The sequence below is a fragment of the Sarcophilus harrisii genome, chromosome 2 (genome assembly GCF_902635505.1).
Source record: "Sarcophilus harrisii chromosome 2, mSarHar1.11, whole genome shotgun sequence".
Lineage (NCBI taxonomy): Eukaryota > Metazoa > Chordata > Mammalia > Dasyuromorphia > Dasyuridae > Sarcophilus > Sarcophilus harrisii.
The window spans coordinates 455,250,790-455,273,939 of record NC_045427.1 but is presented as its reverse complement, the minus strand read 5'-3'; the positions used below and the strand labels follow the sequence as shown (position 1 = coordinate 455,273,939).

General features: G+C 45.2%; 1 protein-coding gene across 1 annotated transcript in view; it reads right to left on the bottom strand.

Moving 5' to 3' along the window:
- The window catches only part of PEPD (peptidase D), a 251,936-nt gene that overhangs the window by 1,268 nt on the left and 227,518 nt on the right, over window positions 1–23,150 (bottom strand). Inside the window, exons 13-14 of the mRNA XM_031954371.1 lie at window positions 7,671–7,855; window positions 1,829–2,020 (exon numbers count right to left, since the gene is read on the bottom strand). Of these exons, the coding sequence (XP_031810231.1) occupies window positions 1,829–2,020; window positions 7,671–7,855 (377 nt within the window). The remainder of the gene's footprint in view (window positions 1–1,828; window positions 2,021–7,670; window positions 7,856–23,150) is intronic.

Here is a 23,150-nt window from a genome sequence, read left to right as displayed (position 1 = left end):
TGGGTCAACTCCTCGCTCCCTACTTGGTGTCCTTGGGTCCCCAGAGGCTGAGGAATGGTGGGGAGGGTGGAACAGTCCATCTAGGGCTAGAAGACTCAGTCTGTGTTTCTCCCCTAAACTCCTACAGAGAAATCAGGAAGCCTGAACCTGGGAGTTGACTTATTGGTGATGCCAGAGGCTCCAGGCCGGAAGAGGAGCTTCCCTGGGAAAAGGGCAGACCCGAAGGGAGAAAAACTTGGAATATAAATTTTACAAAAACGAATGTTGAAAACTATCTTTACATACATTTGGAAAAATACAATACTATTTACAACTGAAAAAAGAAAACGGCCAACCCAATTTCTCCCTAGTCCTGAACCCCTCCCAAGGGACTACTCTGATTCTGGAATTCACAGAACTTACAAATAGCACTAACTCTTCTACCTTTTGAATGTATGACCAGAACGATCCTGGCCTGGTGATAGGGCTAAATCTGGCTTTCAGTTTCAATCAAGTCGGGGCCTAAAAAATGAGCTCAAAGTAAAGTTAAAGCTATCATGTCAGAGCTGAGCATGAGCGTCAAAACAGAGCTGCTTGGGTGTCTCGAGCTCACCAGCTGCTGATGTGGCCACAGCATATGCTCATCACAGAGAGACAGTTTTTATATGCAGAGGATGCCCCAGCCCCGTTAACAGAACATGTGCTCTCAGCAGCAGGGAAGGGCCATCCTGGGCTATCCACGTTTTTCTCACTTGGTTTTCCTTGTGACCAAGGACACGTGTCTGTGAGACTGCTGGCAGACGGGTCATTCTGTGGCAAGGCGTGAAGCTCACCAGCTCACATGGGGACTGAATCCATCCCCTTATTAGCATCATGTGCTAACCAGCCCCATGGATAGAGTAACTAGCATGCCCAGAACACTCCAGGGGGGGTCATAGGGACTTCCTGAGGGGCATTTGGTGGTGGAAATATGGTGAATAGTCCACATCAGGCTGAAAAATGCACTTGTGTCCCCTTGAGACTGAGTCTACCCCCCGCCCCCTCCCTGCAAATATGGTCAGCCCTGCTCCCCCTCAGCAACCTTTCCAACCAACTGATAAACTTGTTATCTCCCTGAACTAACAGTTCAGGGAGATAACAATCCCACAGCTGCCACAAATGATTCAACAGGGAAGGGCAAAGTTCTGGAGATTTGTTAGTCACATGCACACTGGTTCAAGCCAGAGCAAGGGACAGAGGGCCAGCCACTGTCCCTCTGCTGTCCAAGTCAGGACACCATCACTGCCCTTTGGGCTCTGGACAAGAGCCTGATGATATTGCCTGACACTGCCTTAGTTTCTCTGACTCGTCTACTATTCAGTGTCATGGCCAAGCCTCTCCCCATGGTGTCCTGGGGCTGTAGACCACACCACATCTGGACTGCTTGAAAGCAATAGTCTCATTTATTCTGCAAATGAGAAGGTTCTTGGGATGTGCCGATCATCTTAAAAAGTTCCCATGGAAGGGCAATTAAGACTTGTCCTGTTTAGATCCAAAAGTCAGGACCAAAAGTCAGGTAGAAGTGCTGGAGAGGCCAGTTGAGCTATGGTACCAAAAAACCCAGATTTGCTGACAATCCGAGGTGAGGTTTTTCAAGCAGGGGCTGACTAGATAGAGAGGGTTGCTGATCAGGTCTGGGTGGAACAGGTGACAATCTCTGAATTTTCTTCCAACTGAGATGCTAAGATTATGACATTCATTAATAATGTTTACATGGCACTTTAAGATTTGCAAAATGATTTATCAGTATTGCCATAAGAACTGTGTGAGGTAAAATGCAAGTAGTCCTGCAAGAAAGAAGGCTACTCACCCCACCAAAGCCCCGGAAGCGCTGTAGGATGTGGCTGTTGATGAAGCAGGCCCGGGCTGGGTCGGCCAAGGCCTGGTCCAGGAGATGGTCAATGAAGTAAATGCCTGGCTCCACGGTCAGCACCATCCCCTGCTCCAGCGTTCGAGTTGTCCGCAGGCTCCTCAAGCCTGGCTCATCGATGCGCTCCACACCCTGGCAGAAGAGGGAGGGAAGAGGAAGGGGTCTGGTCAGTGGAGGGAGTAGGGAGAGGCATCAAGGCCCAGAAGCAACCAGACAGCAGAGCCACAAGGGATGGATGTCTCTCCCCTCCCGTCCTTTCTCCCATCTGAGGCGGAGTCAGGATGGATGGGCAGACAAAAGCCCCATAAGCTTCAAACACTGCCTCACTCTGGTGAGCTGCCCAGCTTACACTGTGTGTGGAGGGGAGCTAGGCTGAGGGCCCAAAGACTGGACAACTCTCAAGGCAGCAATTAGCCAAGGGGCCCAGCTCGCGGTCAGCTCTGTTCTTTCTCATATCCAGAAGGGCCACCCCCTCCCCCAGGATGGAGCTCAGGTGCCGCCTCCCATCTCTGACTGCTGTGGCTCACACTCTTGTTCAGTCTTTATTCGTCATTTCCCAATGGTTTCCCACCTGTTATTTTTGCCTCACAAGGCTGACTGGAGATCCTGGCTTGCGGGGTGGTCTCTTGCCCCAGAATATTGATTTCTGGCAGCTCTCCCCCTCTCCTAGATATGCTGGGGGAGGACTGCCCCCAGAGAGCCGCTAATCTGGCCAAGGAGTCTAGACCCCAACGTGCAGCCAGGGTGCTAGCTCTCCAGGCAGGGCAGAGAAGAGACAACACTTACACAAGATGATGCTGTACATGGGCCCTTGCAGAACCCTGTGCTGGTTCTGATTTCCCTCTCTTCCCCAGGACCCACTGACACCCCCCAGCCCTCCTTGCTGTGGACCTGCTGAACTCCTCTCTGGGCTTTCTTTCTGGCAATGCAATCGCCACAACACAGGTTCCTTGTGGAGGATCACATCCTGCTCCAGCTGCGGGACCCAGGGGCCCTGGCACTAAGCTCCATACAACGTCCTTGATCAAAGGTTGTCAAATGACTTGTGTCCAAGACCTCCTGACCACGTTCTCCCTGACTTCGCTCTGTGTACTCTGCCCTCAGCCCAGGTAAGACATGAGTGTCCCCAGACCTTACTCTTTTTGCCCTGTACCCCATACTCTTAATCCCCCGTGTCTGTGTAACCAAAAGAGCAGTTACACTGCTTATGTTCTGCAGACATGGCGCCTGCTTTGGCTCCAGATAATGGCTGAGGTTTCCAGCAGTCCCCCTGGCCCAGCTTCCAGACCTCTTCCTCAGCCGACCTGAGGATGGGCCCCTCTCCTGGCTGGGGGAACAGTTTACCGAAGTCCAGCATAGCCAAAAAAGCTCTTAAGGCAGCTTGGGAGGCCTCTAAGGGCTATTCCTTTCCCTTCTATGAGACAATGTGGGAAAGCGGCCCTATGAATCTTGTCTCCTGTGTCTTTCCCTCCACCTCCCCAGGTTTCCAGCCTGCCTTCCAGAGGGAAGGAAAGGTACTGTCATGGCCCAGCTGGAGCCTACTTTTGACAAATGCATTTGCCAATACATGCTGAAAGACACAGCCCTGCATACTTAGACACGTATACCTGTGCACCCACTGACAGATGCAGTCTGCATGGTAGAGACCGAAATACAAACAACACAAAACACACTATCTTCCCCCTGATATCCTATTCATGTTGTGCTGGGACCCTAGATCAGAGCAAACCCTAGGGGCAGTGAAATATGTCTGAAGATACTTTGCTTTGTGTGCAAGTAATCATTAATGAGTCAATCGGTGGCCAATGAACATACAGGTCTATTGGAGGGCACCAGGGATCGATCTTTAATTTCATGTTATTCAACAACATTTTTTTCAATGACTGGAGTGAAGGTAGCATAGCAAGTTTATCAAATTTGCAGATGATACAATGCCGAGAAGGACTGCTAATATCTGGAGTCAGAATATTACCAGGCTTAGAACAAAGGACCGAGTCAAAGAAGAAAAAACATAATAAGCATAAATGTAAAATCTTAAGATTGAGTTTCAAAAATCAACTGCCTAAGTACAGGAAGGAAAGAGTTATTCATAGACAATTGTTGTTTCAGTTGTGTCTGACTTCATGACCCCATTTGGAATTTTCTTGGCAAATATACTGGAGTGGTCTCCACTTCACTTTACAGATGAGGAAGACAAAGCAAATAAGGTTAAATGACTTGTTCAGGGTCACACAGCCAATAAGCTTCCCCTACAGACTATCCAGGTTAGCCCTTAGGCCTGGGGAAGAGGGTCATGCCCTGAGTTAGTGACAAAGCCAGTACTAGAACCCAGGTCTCTTACCCCACAAACCCATTGTTCTTTCTCTTGGTCTTGTGCCCCTGCTGCAGCAACCTGAGCCTGAGGATGTATGAAAATGTGTCACCGCTTCTAAGTCAGATGAAAGACAGGGGGTAGGGATGCACAAGTGATTTACCTGAGAGTTACCCTTTCCCCCAATCTGCATTTCCCAATTCTTTTACGACAATTTGCTGCTAACAGTTCTCTTCTGTCTTGTCTATTCTACCTTTGGTGCTTTGGCTTGCAACATACGCCTCCTACAAAGGGAAATAAAGAGACAGCCTGGAGCAGATTCAGCCACAGAGGAAGGGTGAAGGAGCGGGCATGGACTAGTAACCTTCAGTTCAAATCCCAGCTCTGCTACTTACTCCTTGTCCATTCAACCTCTCCGGACTTCTGCTCCACAACTGGAAAATGAGAGAACTTGGACTAGCTGGCTAATAAGGTCCTTTCTAGTTCTAAATGTAAGATTCCGGGGGAAACGCTACTTAAGGCGAATTCTGCTTTGCCCAACAACACAATTGTCTGTGTATCAGCCCCAGCCCCATATTCATCAGAAAATGGGCAGTGACAATCTTAGTGGCCAGCCGGTGACAGTGATGAAAGCGATGGCTGTGAGTATTGGCAAATGGAGGCAGTGACTTCGCACTGGCCAATGACCTGCAGGCTTACGCTGCTAGGGAAGGCTGTAGACATTAGCCACCAGCACTGGTCATCTGGGTCTATTAGCTTCTAGTGTCCTGTGGTTCAAACCAAGGCCTTGACTCTAGGAGCACCCCTGCCAGCACTGTGTGCACAAATAATAGGGTTTGCCCCAAGCGACAGCTTTCCTTAAGCCAACAGCAAAGAGAAGATCCAAATCCATCTGTAGATTTTAAATAAAACAAATTGCTTTTATAGGCAAAGCGGCATTTTCCCTGCACTGTTTATCTATCACAGGAAAAGAAGCTACAAGCACACAAAGGCTGCTTACTGGAAAAGATGAAAACATTCTGCTGCCAATTTTCTATGTTGGAAAAAGTCGCTTTGGCGACTAATGAATAACGAATCTCAGCTAACAATGTCTGGAAGCATCTACATTTGGCACACAATATATTTTATGATAGACAGAAATTAGGAAATTAAAACTCATTTTGTTTCTCCAAATTTAACTGTTTACACTTGAGGAAAAAATAATTGAATAATAATGCTTTTCTTGAGCAATTTTTTTTCTTCCAAAAATCTTTCTCGGTACTTTCAAAATATCCTGCAGCCAAAAGGCAAAGACCGTGCATCTTAGCTAATTAGACAATAAGGCATGGTAGGCGTGAGCAGCTTACACAATCACTTCCATTGTGAAATAAATGCTCAGTCAAAGGGCCAATGTATGCAGGGCATGCTCATGTACTCAACGTCCCTGAGAGCACACACCACCACTAGGCACAAAGAATGGCCCTGGGCCTCCTGCTGGCTTCCTTGGTCCTGCCAAACCTTGCTCGCCAGGCCTTTCTTGGCCAAGAACTATCTTAAAAGCCATTTTTTTTCAGGAGTCACGTATTGGTAATACTGGTCTCTAAAAGGCTCATGGCACTGCTGCACCTCTCCTCAATTCCAGTTCAAATAATAGTTTCTCACTAAAGAGTTAAGGCAAGATGCTGCTCTGAGGTGAGGGGGAAGTCAGGAAACTCAGACCTCTGCTCTCAAGGACAATGCTGTCTAGATGGGTAAAGGGAGCATCAGACACAAAGGCCATACAACATAGAGGGCTGCATCTGAAGCCTGTTCTGGATTCGCGTTCTAGGTTTGACACTAGCTATATGACATTGGGCAAACTGCCACACCAATCAGCCCCACTTCACCCTGATTTCGTCATCTATAAAATGGGCATATTTTCTAATCTTCCTCACTGAGTTATATGAGGCAAATATTTTGTGAACCTTTTTGTGAGTTATTATTTTTATGAGGGCCAGAAGACTTGACCTCAGAAAACCCTCTAGAAAATAAGAGCAAGTTCCCACCCTGGCCTCTTGAAAGCTGGGTCTACCCTTACTTTATGGGGTACCAATATGCTAGAAAAGGAAGACTCAGAATAGGAGTCTGGCTTTGGAGAAATTCCAAATGCAGAAGGAAGAGAGAGCTGGCAAGTGCCATACCTTAGGGACACACAGGGCACTTAACGCAGGGCGGCACATTTTGAACATCAGGCTTTCAAGAAGGAGGCAAACAAGAAATAGCTTGTCTTTGCTTCCTTTCTCTGCAAAGAAGCTACTTGGGGCCCAGATTGGGCAGGATGCCAGACACAATCCAATAGAATTAGACTCGGCTTTGGCCCTGCTCTCTCATTAGCCCTAACTCTCCGGAAGACCTTGGACACATTCATTCTCTCTGAGCTCTAATCTCCTGTATGTAAAATGAGGATAGTAATTCCTGCACTACCTGTCTGATGGGATCATTGTGAGGGTCAAATGAGAAGTTGAGCATGAAAGGCCTTTGGGATGCATGCAATTCTGTGTGGGGGTATTGCAGACTGCTGAACAGGATTCATCCACCAGCTTCAGAACGTGGTCTCTGCAGCTGTGGTGCAGAGGCGGGGGGGTATATTCACAGAATTTGGGGATGCTGGCCCAGTACTCCTAGGCATCCCCACACATGCCATCTACAGAAGACCTTGGCTGAACTGGTTTTGAATTTCTCTAGATATTTACCAGTGAGGGAGTCTGAATATCCGCCAGCCTCAGGAACATCAAATGGGGCTTTGGGGTCTACTCAAAAAGAGGAAGTATGAAACAGTGAGTAGAACGCTGAACCAAGACACTGGAGGCCTGGGTTTGAATCCAGTCTCTGATACATCCTAGTCATGTGACCATGGGCTGGTCACTTACTCTGAGCTTCCATTTCCTCATCTGTATAAGAAGAATACCAGCAGTCATTCCCTCACAGAGATGTTGTGAGGGTCCGGTGAGAGAAAGTATGGAAAGTGCTTTATAAACATTAACTGTTACCAGCTCTGCCTGTGGCCTGTGCTCTGTTGACAAGGGAGGGTATGGATTCTCCAGAAACCTCTTCCTAGTTGAGGGGTTTTCCAGGTTTGCTCCTCAGGAGAAAAGGGAGCCAGTTGATTTCTCCTCCTCTTCCTGGCTGTCATGCCCGTGGAGGGCCTAAGTAGTGGAAATAAAACAGCCCCTAAGCAGGTAGCATGAGAACGAGGAGGGGGGTAGATATTCCACAGACAGAACGACCAACTCTGGATAAATGAGAACAGCAAAACAAACTTTAAGAAGATGACAAAGTCATTCTTCCCCAGCTCTGCTAATGGAACTAGGTAGGCCTAGTTCCTGGGATGGCACACTGGCTCCACGGGAGCAAATGGAATCAGTGTCAGGCTCCGAGACAGGACAATGTAAGTGACAACAGGGCAGTAGTCCTGCTGGACAGGCTCATCTGACAGGAACTTCCAACACTGACCTCGGGGTAGCCACCGACATCATGAACGTCAATCCCGAGGAAGTGTCCGAGTCCGTGAGGCATGAACACGGCGCCCAGGTGGACCTTGGCCATGTCATCCACATTGCCAGTCAGGATGCCGATGCGCGTGAGCTCCTCCAGGTGGACGCGGTCAGCCAGGCGGTGCATATCGGGCCAGGATACTCCTGTGGGGGGAATAACATGGGCCACTTGGTGACTCAAGCTGAAAACTGACCACAAAGATGCATGCACCAGCAGGCCAAGAGAGCTCTCTCAGGATACGGGAGGAGGGGCAGGCTGTACCTCCTGACCCCCAGACATTCCCACCAAAGTCACATATGGCCATGGGAGACAGGGATGAGCTCACATCCTTCACCTTTTTTTTTTTCTTTTTTCTTTTTTTTTTATTTAATAGCCTTTTATTTACAGGTTATATGCATGGGTAACTTTACAGCATTAACAATTGCCAAACCTCTTGTTCCAATTTTTCACCTCTTACCCCCCACCCCTCCCTAGATGGCAGGATGACCAGTAGATGTTAAATACATTAAAATATAAATTAGATACACAATAAGTATACATGACCAAACCGTTATTTTGCTGTACAAAAAGAATCAGACTCTGAAGTATTGTACAATTAGCCTGTCTTCACCTTTTCTTAAAGGGTTTCAGCTTTAAGCGACATTCTCCACCCCCCTCCCCCGTGGAGCTGGGCATTCCACCAGGAGAGGGCTCTGTCTGTTTCTAGTAGAGATACGCATCCCTGACCTCTGGGAGTAGATCCCTGCTGTTGGAGACTTCACACACAGCCCCAGGCATCTCTCTGCACTGGGGGCAACAGAAGGGAAAAGAGGAGCTTTCCTTGAGATCTGGAGGTCAGCTTCTGGGCCTTCCCAGGATCCAACGTTGGTAGAAGCTGACAGGTGTTTTGTGGGTGGTGGGGCCATCTTCATCAGCAGGCCCCTGACTGATCTTTCCAGACTGAGGATTTACCTAAGCTTGGCTGGAATGGCTTCTATTTCCAGCCCATTCCCATGACAGCATAAATTCTCGAACCTCGCTGTCTGCTGGGAGCAGCAGGATAGCTGCCAATTTGAAGAACATCCTTTCTTGCTGACTGGGGTCTGAGGAACTGCTTTATACCCCTCACTGACTTTGAGGGCTCTGAGTATAGCATTTTTTAAAAAGATCCCTGCATTCAGATAATTTCTTCTTATTAAATCTCACTTGGTCAGATAGGTGGAGAGTCTTTGTGCATGTGACTGACTTTTTAGCTAAAACCTGGAGAAAGGAACCTGAACTAGGTAACTTTGAGCTCCCTCTCCTCTGGCAGTAGCTGAATCTCATTGGTATACAGAACATGACCTATTGAAGGAGTTGTTTGGGGGTTGGAGCTCACAGCAGAATGGGTGGTTTGGCGGGGGCTGGCTTTGCCTCCAGCATCCCCCTGGGGATCTGAGTCACCCTCCAGAGTTAATGCAGAGTGAAGGTAACTGGGCTAAGGTGCAGCTCCCTCCACCCAGGCCTGGCAAGCACTGCTGTTGTCCAGGGCCAAAAACATCTCTAGCCCAGTCTGCTTCTCCCTTGAGCTGGGTTGGCCTGGGCATGTGGGGGTTATGGGAGCCACAGACCTGGGCAGCAAGTGCTGCTCCCTAGGATCCAAGATGGCCCTGCCTGCCTTTCCTAATCAAGTCCATCTTTGTCTCATGTGACTAGGCAAAGGTCAGCAGCCAAATAGCTTTCTATGGGGAAAAAGCTGCCTCCTAGGCAAAGGCTTATAGATTCTGTGGTGTGTGTGTGTGTGTGTGTGTGTGTGTGAGAGAGAGAGAGAGAGAGAGAGAGAGAGAGAGAGAAGGGGGATAGAACCAGGTAAGGGATTTGCATAAAGTCAAAAAGCATGGCTGTGGGACTAGGGGCTAGAACCCTAGTCTTAATCCCTACTGCATTCTGTTTCTTCACAGGAGGGATGTGAACATGGCAAAGAGAAGATCAAGAAAAGCAGCAAGGGTGGAATGAGAGCCTATCCAGTGTCCACAAGGAGAAAATGAAAGACCGCCAGTAGTCAGTGCCCAGCTCCTAACAGCCCTATCTACCCCACAGGACAACTGATACCTAGAAGACCCTGTTTAGTAATCCCCTGGCTCCGTTCACTCATTTCACACCTATCTCCTGCTGTTGCGAGCTCCCAGGCTCAGATTAATTGGCCCTCACTCTCCCACAGTAAGGAAAGTCTGGGCTATACCATCTCACATTGAGCCCTCAGTCACAGCGGTGGAGTGACAGGTTCAGTTCTCAGTTGGGCAAGTCCTTGTCCCAACCATCCATCGACCCATCTAGGACTGAGTGCTTTCAGGGAGCAGGGCCTGAACCATCTTTTCAGAGCTGAGTACCCAGGGGGAGATGAGATGTCACTGTTTCTATCTCACTTCTATTTTCTTGAAGATTTTTTGGACATAGGTCTTACAGGTCAGAGCCAAATATAAGCGGCTTCAGCAATCATTCAAACTATAGGATTAGAATTAAAATGAATTTGCTAGAATCAAGTTGGGGAAGGGCCTGTTTTGTCTGGAGCTATGTTCTGACAATAAATAAGAGGATGAAACCTGGTAAGTAAGAGAGGGACACTAGGCCTGTAGAGGTCTAACTTGTTCTTGGAGACTACACCAGGACCTATTATCTAGAGCCAATCTTTGGGGCTCCCATCTACCCAGTTGGAGGTGTCTATTATAGAGGGCTCCAAGACATTTAAGGACACCATGGGAAGTGGTCACTGAATCACTCCAGGAGAACTTGATCAAGAGGGTTAACGTCTTGGAGTCTGTGCTCAAGTTGTAAAAATAGGGCAGGAGTAGGGGTGGAGTCTGACTTTCCAACTGCCCAAGGAATCACATGTTGAAAGTTGGAAGCAGGTGTGTCTCATGACACTCCCACCACCAAGCCCCAAGGGTGTCAGATTCTAAACCTTCCCCAATTGCTAACATTTGCACACTCTAAGAGAGGAAGTTCAAAATGAAATCTTTTGCTCTCTAATGGCAACTAGCCATTTTTAAAGTTTCAAGCTGGAGACCACTGACAAGGGGTCTTCTCTCGGCAGCCCCAACAGTTTTCAGGATAGCGAGTTTCCTTCAGTTTGGACGAACTAGTGTCTGTTTTTCTGCACTGAAGCTGGACACATCAGAAAGGGTGGGTAATAGGTCACAGGAATGAAGTCTCTGGGATCCCCAACTATCTGTCCTGCAAGACCTTGGGCAAAAGTTGTTGACAGGCTGGGGGATGGTGGTGATGGTACTGGGGGATATTTGGCTACAAAGGATCATTTTCAATGTAAGACACTGAGAAGTCTCACCCTACATTGGGCCTTAGACCGTGGCAGAAAAAGGGTGTCAGATGTGGCAGATGAGAATGGTTACTGGTGCTTTCAACACAGAGAACCCATTTGGTTCTGTCTGCACCACGGCTCTGTTTCAGGGGAGGCACTTCACGTACCCTATGTTTCAGACAGTCCTGCTGACTACAGAGGATTTCCTCAACTCTAGGCCTTTGCTCATATAAATACCCCTAAAATCTCTTGATAATCCTACCCATCCTTCAACATCAAAAGGGATGTATTCTCTGGTTTCTCTGGTTGAAAGTGATGCTCCCACTATTCAATTTCCAATCATTTTGTAATCTTCTTCCATGCTTACTCTAGTTTGATTTGTATTGTTTATCTATGTTCATGTCTTATACCTTTTTGCTAGATTGTAAACTCCTGGAGGAGAGGATTATGGCTTTTCCTTTTTACATCTTCCAGCATTGAGCATCAGTCCCTGAGCACAGTAAGCAGCTCCTGTTTCTTAAACAGAAGGATGATCACTACTCCTTGTCTTTTTGACCTACAGAACCTGTGTTTTGCTAGTTCCACAATTTGATGCTAGGAGGGAAGATGGCACAGTCAAAGGAATGTGTCAAAGGGCAGAACCATAAGCCAGTCAGGAAGATCAGACCTGATAAGAAGGAGGAGAATGTGAGCAGGTGGACACTCAGACCAGTTTCCTGGTACAACCCACCTTGTGTGGCTTCAATTCCCTGGGGGTCTTTAATGTGAACTGTCTTTCTAATCCAATACATACACTGACTTTAAACCTGGAAACAATATCTCTGTGTTTAAAGAAGGGTACTGCCACTAGCCTCTTTCCACTTGGTCTGCCAGTGACTGGGGCAGTCTGATACCAGCTCAGAGGAAGGGGCTAGTGCTGTGTGGCCTCTGTGGGGTATTTCCTAAAGACAATACAGACATGGCTGCTGACATCCAAATGTTCATTAAACTTTTGCCAAACACTCTTAAAGTTGAAACATGGTTTGAGAAGGGCAACTCTGTTAGTACTTTAAAAAATATGGCCGATATGGTGAAGTTAATATGATTCTTAAAGACTTTCTCTCTGGAGAGCACGTGGAGTAAATTTGAACAAATCCAGGTAATTACTGTTGGGCCTCAGGGCATACTGTCATTTCTGCTCTGGCAAGGAATTGAAGACTAAAGGTGTCCACTTAGCTTGGATGCAGGAACATAGTGGAAGGCTGAGAAAGTTTGTGCCCATCCTCAAGGTCATACCAAGACCCAAATGTAATCCTTGAAGGTGTAAAGAAGATGAACTTGGGAAGGGAGTGAGGAGAAGAAAGAGGGAGAGATGAGCAGAGGAACAAGGCAGAGAGAAAGACAGAAAGTACCCAGAGGTAGGAAAAGAGATGGAGCTAGGACCACAGTTACAGCTTTCCGGGCTGAGACTATCTGTGACCAGATTTCAGCTGTGTTGTAGGGGCTTCTAGGATGTTCTACAAACATCTCCATCCCTAGGATTCTGGAAGTCTTTTCATTTTCAGATAGTTTCTTAAAGTTTATTCTGAGAAAACCCAACATGGTATCAGCTGAATTGTTTGTTCTTCCTTCTGGAAGAGGACCATGACATCAGGGAGATGATGCCATTACATGCAAGTGAACTAGATTTAAGTGAGAGTAGGTTGTTCACCAGCCTCAGTCAGCTGAATTACAGTTGGGTATATGAGCTCTAAGAGATAAGAATGTATTTGTTTTGAGGGGGAGGGAGCAGAGAGCTAGGGGGAGAAAAGAAAGAAATTCAGCTGGAGGAAATCCAGAGAAAGACAGACCCTGACAAAGTGAGATTACTCTCACTGAAGCTTTTCAATCCCAGACACAGCTATACTAAATATCAAGATGTTAGATGGGCCTCCTGGATAAAAACAATACAATTAACTATTTAAGAATACCTGGCAGCAGCCCCTTTTTATGGTGTTTTGGGGAAAAAACACTTTGAAACTACTCAGAATTTTGTATCTAGACTTAGGGCAGGACATGGAAGCATGATGTTGGAAGGGGCAAGCATGAAGGTAGACATGCTAGTGTGCTAATGTGAATTAGCTGAGGTCATCAGAAGCCACAGAGAACATAGGGTTGTCCCTATGCCAAATCTGATCCATTTTAGGGTAAAAAGGGTTATATTTCTTGGGTGAAAAGCCTACCTCGCTTGCCACCAGATGGTCCCAGAGTAACCCAGAGGTAAGGCAACTGGGGAAAGTTTGCCATTACCATCTAGAGAAGGTAGAAATAGTCATTAAGATTTCTAAATTGCCTTTCTGTATCAGATCTAGTTATCTAGGTCTAGTTAGTCCTACATGAGGTGGGGGATGTCTGGTGGGAAATCCCATGCCAATATCATTATCAGCCTTATTCTATAAATTCAGACAATCAGACCGTTAAGTCTGATGGGCCCTGGATGGGTCATCCTGCCTAATTTCCCCATCAGATCTGATCAATTCATTCCTTGCCCTCCACAGTGCCCTCTGCTTTTTGCATAGCCTTCTTTCCACTTCCTTGATCTTAAGATTACAGCAAAGAAAATGAGCATGGCAAACTGAAAAATCTTCTGCTTAATGCTCTGAGGAGTCTAGAGTCAAGAAGGAATGAAGGAGGCCTTGGAAGACCTGGTCTCCTGTCATTAAATCACTGAAGAGAAGCACAGACCCTTCTTTCCCCCACCCTCGGGCCCAGTCAGGAAGTAGAAATACTCTTGAGGGCCTCAATATCTTGTGTGGAGATACCATGGAGGTTTATGGCTTTCAAAACTGCTGACCCTAAAGACAACAGAATCACTCTTGGTGTGAGACACTGAGGCCAATTGGAAGAAGTCAAGCCAAGGAGTAAACTGGGACCCCATGGGGTCAAACTACAAAGGTTGTGCCTCTCCAAGATAGGCTATCAGCTCATCACAGATATACAAGATCATATGCCAGAAACATGAGCTCTTTCTCAACAGTATCTGCCTGGAGAAGCAGCCCCTCTCAGGACTATAGCCTGAGCCTTGGGGCAATATTAGCTTTCCTCTAGTTACACCTTTTTGGTTACCTGGGAAGACTGAAACCCAGCTTTAAACCTGAATAGCCTAGTAAGTGGAGGAAGGTGGAGTTTGGAGCTGAATGACTCAAGACAGGATATTTACATGATCTTTGATGTCCTGAAGAGTACTCTATAGTACTCTATAGACTCTGGACCAAAGAGACTTGGCTGAAGCATCAGAAATTTGCAGAGCAGGCAGGGATATGAGAACAGTTTGTTGTCTTCCTTTTCCCCATGCTCTCTCCCTTCCTCATCTCCCTGGGGGGTTGGAGAGAGCCTGCTCTTAAGGAGCAGGAAATGATTTTATCAGTTGAACTTTGAGGTTCAAAGTAACCCCTCTTTATCCTCTCTCGAGCTGGACATGGATCACTGCACCTGCTTTAGATGGTGTGAAGAGTCGCTTGTGCAACAAAATAGCATCCTTAAAAAATGCAACTCTATTTGGAGTATGCCAGCAGCCCCCTGTTATAATGGGAAGCGGTCTAGCCTAGGTGCTGAGAGATGTGGGTTCATATCCAAAGAATTTGGACACATCACTTCACCTGTTTTTCCCACTTATTAAATGGAGATCACAATTCTTTTGTCGTCTCCTTCATGTTGAAATTTAGAAATCATAGATTCAGACTGGAAGAGGCCTGACAGATCCACCAGTCCAGCTCTTTCATTCTACAGATGAGAGGGGAAGTGATTTGTGTGACATCCCAATAGTAACAAACAAAGTGAACAGAACTGTGATTCAAATCCAGGTACTCTGACTCCCCTTCCCCCCCTGTCTTTCATTCAATTTTTTTTTTATCACCAACTGAAAATGGGATGGAGTACTGCAAAGAGGTAAAAAATCATTGCTATAAGCAACTATGCTAATGAAGTTTCCAGGGGCTCAGGCCATTTATCAAATAAAATAAGTGCAAGAGCCTAGTGTAAGTGGCTCCCAGCTTTCAGAGATAGGTGTGACCAGCAACTGATTGACCAGATGGCCCCACCTTCCCACATCTGTGGTTAACTTCCTGTAAGAGCATCTGAGGTACCTGAAGTTCCAGGTCTCTCATGCACATGGCAGGACAGGTAACACACATGACAAATTATATTCTTAATGCAGTTCTCTTACTAGGTGAGCAGAATCACTACAGCTCTGACCTGGCCAGGATGAGTTGCTGTCCAGGAGTCAGTCCTGACTTGGGACACAGGGAACTTCTCTTCTGCACAGATCCCCATGTGGCATCTCAGTCCAACTTCTTGCTCATGCACAAGTGCCCAGGGACAACCTCTTTGCCCCCAGCCAGGCCTGGGCAAGGATCCCTAAATTGTCTCTGGTGGTGTTTATATGTCCTATCCAATTTTACCTGACCTTGCTTCTCCTTAGCCCTTTTTTTATGCCCCCAGAAGAAACATATGGGGGAACAATATTGGCAAACAAGGAGAATTTCTAGACACTTTTAACTCGTAAAAGTGGTCGTGAGCCAGAATTTAGTTAAAGCAACTAGGAATGTGTTTTAACTCCTTAAATAGAAACCCCAGATCTTTGGCCTGAAAAACACTTATGAACCCATAAAACAGCAGTTTATCAGACTCTGCAAGGCATGGGTTGGGATTGTCTTCCTGTGCTTTATTTACAATTCTTAAACGTGCTTAGTAATTGGCTAGGTCCTAACAGCGGCAAACAAAAACCTGCAAGCTTGATGAGGCCTTAGACTTTTGGAAGGGCCCACCAGTGAGTCAATATTTCATAGAATCTGCTGATTATTTTCCTACTCTTTTGATTCTGTCTTCCTCCCCACCCCTGCTACCTGTGTCAGGCTTAGGACACTGGATTGCTCACTTGATACATAATGGTGGCCACAAGCTGTGTTCCATTTGTGGCACAGGCTTTCTAAAAATGCTGATCTCTTTGTATGGTAGGCACTGCAGTGACCTTAAATTCTCCCATCAAATACTCGAGTTTAAGTATACCATTGGGTTTTCATTTTTGTCTTCCTGATACTATTCCCATACTCTCAAGAGAACTCTGCCCATTGTGATGATGGGGCAGTTAATCAGAAAGCATTTCAATTCACTTCAATTCATTAATTCATAGGATTTAGAGTGGGAAGACCTCTTAAAGACCATCTAGTCTCTCCACCCCATCTCCATTTTATGGTTGAGCAAAGAAGAAAACAAACATTTATTAAGCATTTACTAAGTGCTTCACAAATATCTCATTTACTCCTCATAGCAATTTTGTGAAGTTTTATGATCCACATTTTAAAGCTGAAGAAACTGAGGCAGAAGTTAAGGGTTAAGAGACTTGTCTGGGGTCACACAGCTAATGTCTGGGGATGGATTTGAATTTAGGCCTCTCTGACTCTAGGACTGGGACAACATTCACTACTTCACCTAATTGAGAAGAGTGGATGTAATCTGCCTAGATAGGAATCAGTTAAGCTGGTCTTCAAACCTTGGTCCTCTGGAACCCAAAATCACATCTGAACTTCATACTCTTTCCATCATGTCACCAATCTGAAATTCAGTTTCAAACAGAATTCAATTTAATTGATCTAAATTTAACCCAACATTTGGTCACCAACCTCAAGCCATTTCTCTTTCCCGGTCTCATTAATGAGCTGAAATAGACTAGTCTTTTCTTTGAAGAGCTAACTTGAAAAGTTTTTCTCACAAGTCATCCCTAATCTCACATCACTTCAGGGGATAGTCTTTTTAAGTTCCAAAATATCTTTCCCAAACAGCTTTACAAATTTTCCTACCATCAATCAAAACAAACCCAAAACATACACTCAAAGGTCTTAACAATTGCTACAATAACTCCTGGTGTCTCTGAGTCTTCCCCACTGCCCCATCTTCTCCCCCCTTCCACTCCATTTTGGCCTGCTGAGTTTAAGCCAAAGACCTTGGATGATTGATATAGGGAAGCAAGCATTATGAAGAGGAGCCAATCTTGTGAAGCTCTGACTTCAAACGCACGCCCACCCACCCACTTAATTTCATTAACTGAGCTGGCATTTGGTTAGCCAAAAGCTTAATGAGAGCCCCAGTCTTTTGGGAGGAAAAAGAAAAAAGCATGATAGAAAAGCAAACAGTCTGACCAGGTCAAGGGGCTAAGGTATAGATTGCCAGGGAATTGCTAATCCCCTGGATAAGTTTCCTTCCTGGTGTCTAGATCTGGTCTCCTCCCAGACTTTCAGCCCCTAAGCTCGGCTGGGTCCTGCTCTTTGAACCACTCACACTGGAGATGCTTCCCCCACAGGGTCTCACACAGTGCTTCCTTGGCTGCTAGTTAATTTTTTTTTTTTTTTTTTTTTTGCATGTGTGTGGTTATAATTGTGACAGTGATTAAACCACAAGGAACTTGGCCCCTTTGTCTGGCCCGGATGGCGATTACAACACAAACACACAGCAAACAACAAACTGTGGCAACGCTGTGCTAATTTCTCTCTGAATGTGTTAAGGTTATACTTCAGCTGCAGTGTCTGGTGCTGAGGGTGAAAGGTCCTGGTCTCCTAATAGAGTCTTGGCTGCCAAATTATGCAGCTTGGCCTGTGGCAACTGGGCGCAAAACTAGGGCGTCTTGAATATCTCGTGAGTCTTCAATCTGTTAGGGGGAGAGTCTTTGCCTCAACTGCTACCCAACCTGAATCACTGGTGGGGTGTTGCTTCAGTCAAACTGAGACCTGTTAAAGTCCTTAATTTAAAAAGGCCACAATCTCCCATTGCATCCGGGGCCATTTCCAGTTGTCCTGGCCACTGGACCCAGACGATCCAGAGAAGAAAGGGAGCTGGCAACTTTGCACAGCCTCCCTCCCTTAAGTCCAATTCATTTGCATGTCACAGCATCACCACTCTAATGCCACGGTCCTCTTCAAGAATAAACAACAAGGGCCATTCTAGACCTTTCTTTTGCTCCTTGAGACAGGCTAACTGAAGGCATCCAAGTGGCCTGAGCAAGCTTAGGAGTTAGAATACATCAACTCTGCCCTCACATCCCCCATCCCAGACACCAATTCTAATACTCATGGGCAAAGGCAGAGTGGTCTATCCCATTGCTTATATTAGCATAAACTCTGGGTTACACATAAACTGCATATTCACAAGGGCAGACTGCACTCTGCTAAGCCAGTTTGCAACAAACCAGGAATAGCATCTCTATGTGAACTTTCCAGCATGCCAAATATAATTACTTTTTCCTAATTGACACTAGACTTCAAATTTATTTCTTTTTAGCCCATGTGACAGAGCAAATCACTGAATCCATGTCTCAGCTTCTTTACTTGTAAAATGGGCTTGGTTAAATGTTACATCATTTACCTCATGGAGTTATTGTAAGATAAGTGAACATTAAAGAGTTATTTAATCCTGAACTATTGTGATTATAGACAGATTGTTCATTTATATTGATACCTTTTTGCATTTCTTCCAGTGCTGTGTAATCTTATCACCACCCTTCCACTCCCAATATACATCAATTCCCCAAAAGCCATCAACTCATCTTTGTCCTTTTTTTTTTCTTCTTGCTAAAGGACTTCTTTTGTCAATAAATCACAAAGAACCAAAGAAACTACTTTAAGGCTCTCCATGTGGATTTTCTGCCCTAAGAGATCTGGATTTCCACTTCTCATGGCCCTCCTTTGCCTGTCCTTGTTCCCTACTTTTCTTATCTGTAAATTTCAGTCCTTTAAGGTGTGACTCATTACATAGTTCTTCATGTAATTTCCACAAATGCAGCCCAGAGTATTCCTCTCCCCACTAGAGGGAAACAGTAGGTATCTGGTTCCTGTCAGCTTTCAAGATGCCAGGGAAAAGTTCTCTAGAGCAGATTACTTTTTAAAAATAAAATTTTATTGGTATAATTATGTGCAATTTTCCCTTTTAATATAAACTTCCTTTGTAATCCTATGTTTATGCATTTGAAAACACTATCCTGAGAAATCATAGGTTTTTCCATGCTGCCAATGGGGTCTATGATATAAACAAGATTCAGATCTTTAGATATACATAATTTCCAGCAGAGTCTAGGGGCTTGGTGTGATGGAAAGAAGCGTGTGTCCTGATGACTACTCATGGAAGCATGGCCCTTCTTTCAAGGAGGAGGTGACAATGTAGAATGAATTGGATTTTCAGAGATCACTGCAGACATAAAGAAGGATTTGAATAAACTTCATGTGCAAGACCTCATTTCCCCAAATAGTCTCAACTTAGCGCACAGGGAAATGTCACTGGTTTTCTCTCCTCATATAAATTCACAAGAGCACACCGTGGCTGTGAGATTTGAAAATTAGCTCCTGATTCTCAACAATGCCTGGGCCCTCTCTGGTACTGAATCATTACCCATGAATTCCCCATGAAGAACGAAGCCTGAGGCGGTGGATGGGGAGTGGGGAAAGGGGAGGGAAGCAAGGAGCCCAAGAGCACTTTTCGATGTACTTATTATCTTGCCAAGAATGGCAGCCAGAGATGCCTATCTGGGCATCATTTCACAATGTTTATTTTTACAAAGAACAAGGGCTTTCTCCCAGTTCCTTTCTTTTCCTTTCAATGGACAAAAACTCTACCATTGGTCCAAGCCAGAACTGGTAGGAGTATGGGCTGGACACAATAAAAAGTCCGAAGAGAGTCTGAATACTTGAAGAGGTGTAACTCATATGTCAGGCCAGGCCTGGAACAGGGGGATGGAGAAGGTGACCTCATTTCAAGATCTTCTCTTCCCACACCTCCTGTCAAAGCCTAACTGCTCAGCATCAACAGCTCAGACAGACCCCAGTTCAGTAATGTTCGCCAAGCCTCCATTTGTTAGAACAACGAAAGGGGGTGGGGGAACGAGCTTTTGGGTCTCTAGCTAGGAAAGGGAAGACAATGGATATGTTTTTGTTGTCCTGGCCTGTCTGCTCCTCTCCAAGGCCCCTTTACACAACCCACACAGGCTGGGCTGGTAGAAACCAATCCCTCACAACAACTCTGGAGCCTATCTGGAATGGCTTCCTGTTTCTGAGACTTTATGGAAACAAACATCAGCATCAATCAAACACCATTCTCGGCTGGCTGGTTCAAGGCTGACAGCAACCACAGTTTCAGTGGGGATCGAAAGAGCTTGTTAAAGTTGAACCAGGGGAGGGAGGGGGGAGACAGGAAGGGAGACAGAAGGAGGCTGAAAGGGGGGCTGCTGAATGATTGCCAGTCTGACCTAATGTGGCTGTTCCTCAGGAACCTTTTCAAGACAAAGAGGTCATTTTATCTGAGCTCAGAAATAGAGACTTTTTGGGAAGGGGAGGTGATAAATATGTGTGGATCCCCCAAATGCCACAAAAGGAGTGGGATGAGAAACCTGACAAATCACTGAAATTGTTGTCTGTTCCTATTTACTGGAAGGTTTGCAGAGGATTTTCCAGAAAAGATCCTAAAACACTGTGACTAGTTTCAGATAGGTCATGGCATCTCAAGGAATCAGATAGGTATAACTTTAAAAGTACAAACCCACATGTATTAAAAATATTTGTGTGCTTTAAATTCTCATATATCAATTGGTTCCTTTACTCAGATCTTCAAAAATGACTGTCATTAAATAGTGACCTTAGAGAGTAAGAAATGGGAGAGAATCTTGGGCAAGGCCTCCATGCTCTCTGTAATAAACCATGGAAATAGATCGTTAGTTCCAAATTCTATGCCCAGTAACAAACAATGCCCACATCATACTGATGAACCAGTAGGCTGATCCATCCATTTACCTGTCTTCATTATTAAAAGCTCATGTTGGCCATGCTTCAGGACCAACTTCCCCATACAGTATATTCTAATTGCCTGGAAGCCTGAGCTGCCTCCAGCAATGTGACTGGCCACACTGATCTAGCCACACTTTCACCCAGTATCTTTTCTTTGTGAGATAGATGGTAGAATTAGTAATACAAGTGAGGCTGGAGTTAGAAGGTTAGTTTGGCAGAGGATCAAGGTTCTGTATGTGGCTGTGACAAAACTGATTAAATCCAGAACTGGTAGGAGTGTGGGCTGGACACAATAAAAAGTCCGAAGCGAATCTGAATGCTTGAAGAGGTGTAACTCATGTGTCAGGCCAGGCCTGGAATAAGTAGATGAGAAATATCTTTCAGAAGCTGTAGAAGAGTGTATGTATATGTACATGTAATGTATATGTATATAATATACATGAACACATATAAAAAGATATGCCTCTATGATACATATATGCATACAGAGTATCTGTGTGTGTGTGCGCGCGCGCGCGTGTGTGTGTGTGTGTGTGTGTGTGTGAAACTTGTGGTAAAAGGTACCTAAAATTCTGATGGGAAGAGATAAGCCAAGATCAGATGTGGGAGGACAGAAAGCCGCAGAGAATGGTCTCTAACATCTCATGAAGAAGGCTTTGGGGGTAACCTCTCAAAGACAATGGGAAAGAATGAAAGGACAAGGTAGGATCTATGTGGCCTTAGTTGAGACAGAAAAACAATTATCCTCACTTGGAGCAAAGACAGAGCCTTCAGGTGGCAGTGCCACGGAGGCAGGTAAGTGTGCAAAGAATGAGGAGGCAACATGGCCAGCACGGGGAATTGGGCCATGTAGAAGAGGCAGGCACACCAGGAAAGGAAGGAATGTGCCTATGAGTTTGTGGTGTTTCAGTGAAACTGATACAGGGAGAATTCAGCTCTTGTGGACATTCTGTGGTTGGGTTGGTGGTGGGAAAAGAATTGTAAAAATGTAAATATGTAAATACCATCTATAATAATAAAAATTTAAAAAACCTTTTGCATAGAATGAGTCCTTAGCAAAAGCATGTTGTCTGCGGTGACTTCCATTCCCTCTTGCACCAGAACCACGGTGACCCCTCTTGCTGCCCCCAGGTGGGCACTATCTGCTTTCTCTTGACCTCCATTCACACTTAACTCCGCGACTCAGCCCTTAGGATCAGGTTCTTTGTAGCATAAAAGGAGCACAATCCTCCCAGTCATCTTACTTTAAAATTTCAGTGGCATCCCTGATTCTTCCTCAACTCTAATATTTTTAAGTGCTGAGTCCTACTGAGTCCTCCACCTCATTTCCCTTTTCCTCTTCAAGTCTCCACGTTATTCAGTGGCCAGTAGTTCCATTCATTTCAATGCCTTCTACTAGTCCCTCTGACTTCACATCTTTTCTCTTCAATCCTTTCTCCACATAGTTGATAAAATCATCTTTTGGGGGTACAAGTCTAACCTATTATTTTCCTTGCTATTTCTGAATCAATCTTTTTCTTGGAAAAGACATTAACATACACTATGAGACAACACATATTATTAAACACCAAAGGGGTGCTAGGGAAGTAAATATAAAGTCATTTGGGAGGGGAATCAGATTGTGAGCTCCTAGAGGACAGAGACTGTCTTTTGTAGCCCCAGCCTTTAGCACAGTGTCTAGCACATAGCAGGTGCTAATTTACTAACACAGGAAAAAGTATTTGACTTGGGCCTTGAAGCTCCTTTCTCAGTTTTCTTTGTTTGATCATTATCCATATCATGGTAATTTTGGTTGTTCTCCAGGGTTCTGTCCTGGATCCTCTATTTTTTTCTTTGCTTTTTCTATTTTCTCAGTGACCTTAATTAGCAGATTTCTAAATCTATATATCCAGCTCTAGCTTCTCCTCTGAACTGCAGTCACACATTACTAGCTGCCTTTTGGACATTTTACTTGGATAGCTCATAAACACCTCAAAACTGAAATGCCCAAAACAAAACCTATTCTCTTTGTCTTCAAATATACCAATCTCTTTTCTGAACTTTATTTCTGTCAAGAGTACCACCTTATTTCTTGTTACTATGTGTCACAACTTCAGTTTTATTCTTTGTTCTTCACAGTCCCTAACGTCACACCTCCAAGCAGTTGTCTAACATAGTTATTTGCATCTTCACAATGTTGCTGTCATTCATCCTCTTTCTAAAATGAGTAATTGTTTCTCTCATATTTAATAACTAATTATTGAATCAGGACCATGATTTTTCTACTTCCTCAGCCAGAAATTAACCAGAGTTAGTCTCTCTTAGAGATTTACCCAGACCAAGATCTAATCAGACAGTAATAATAATAATAATTCTGAGTTTGGGCAAGAGGTGTATTCC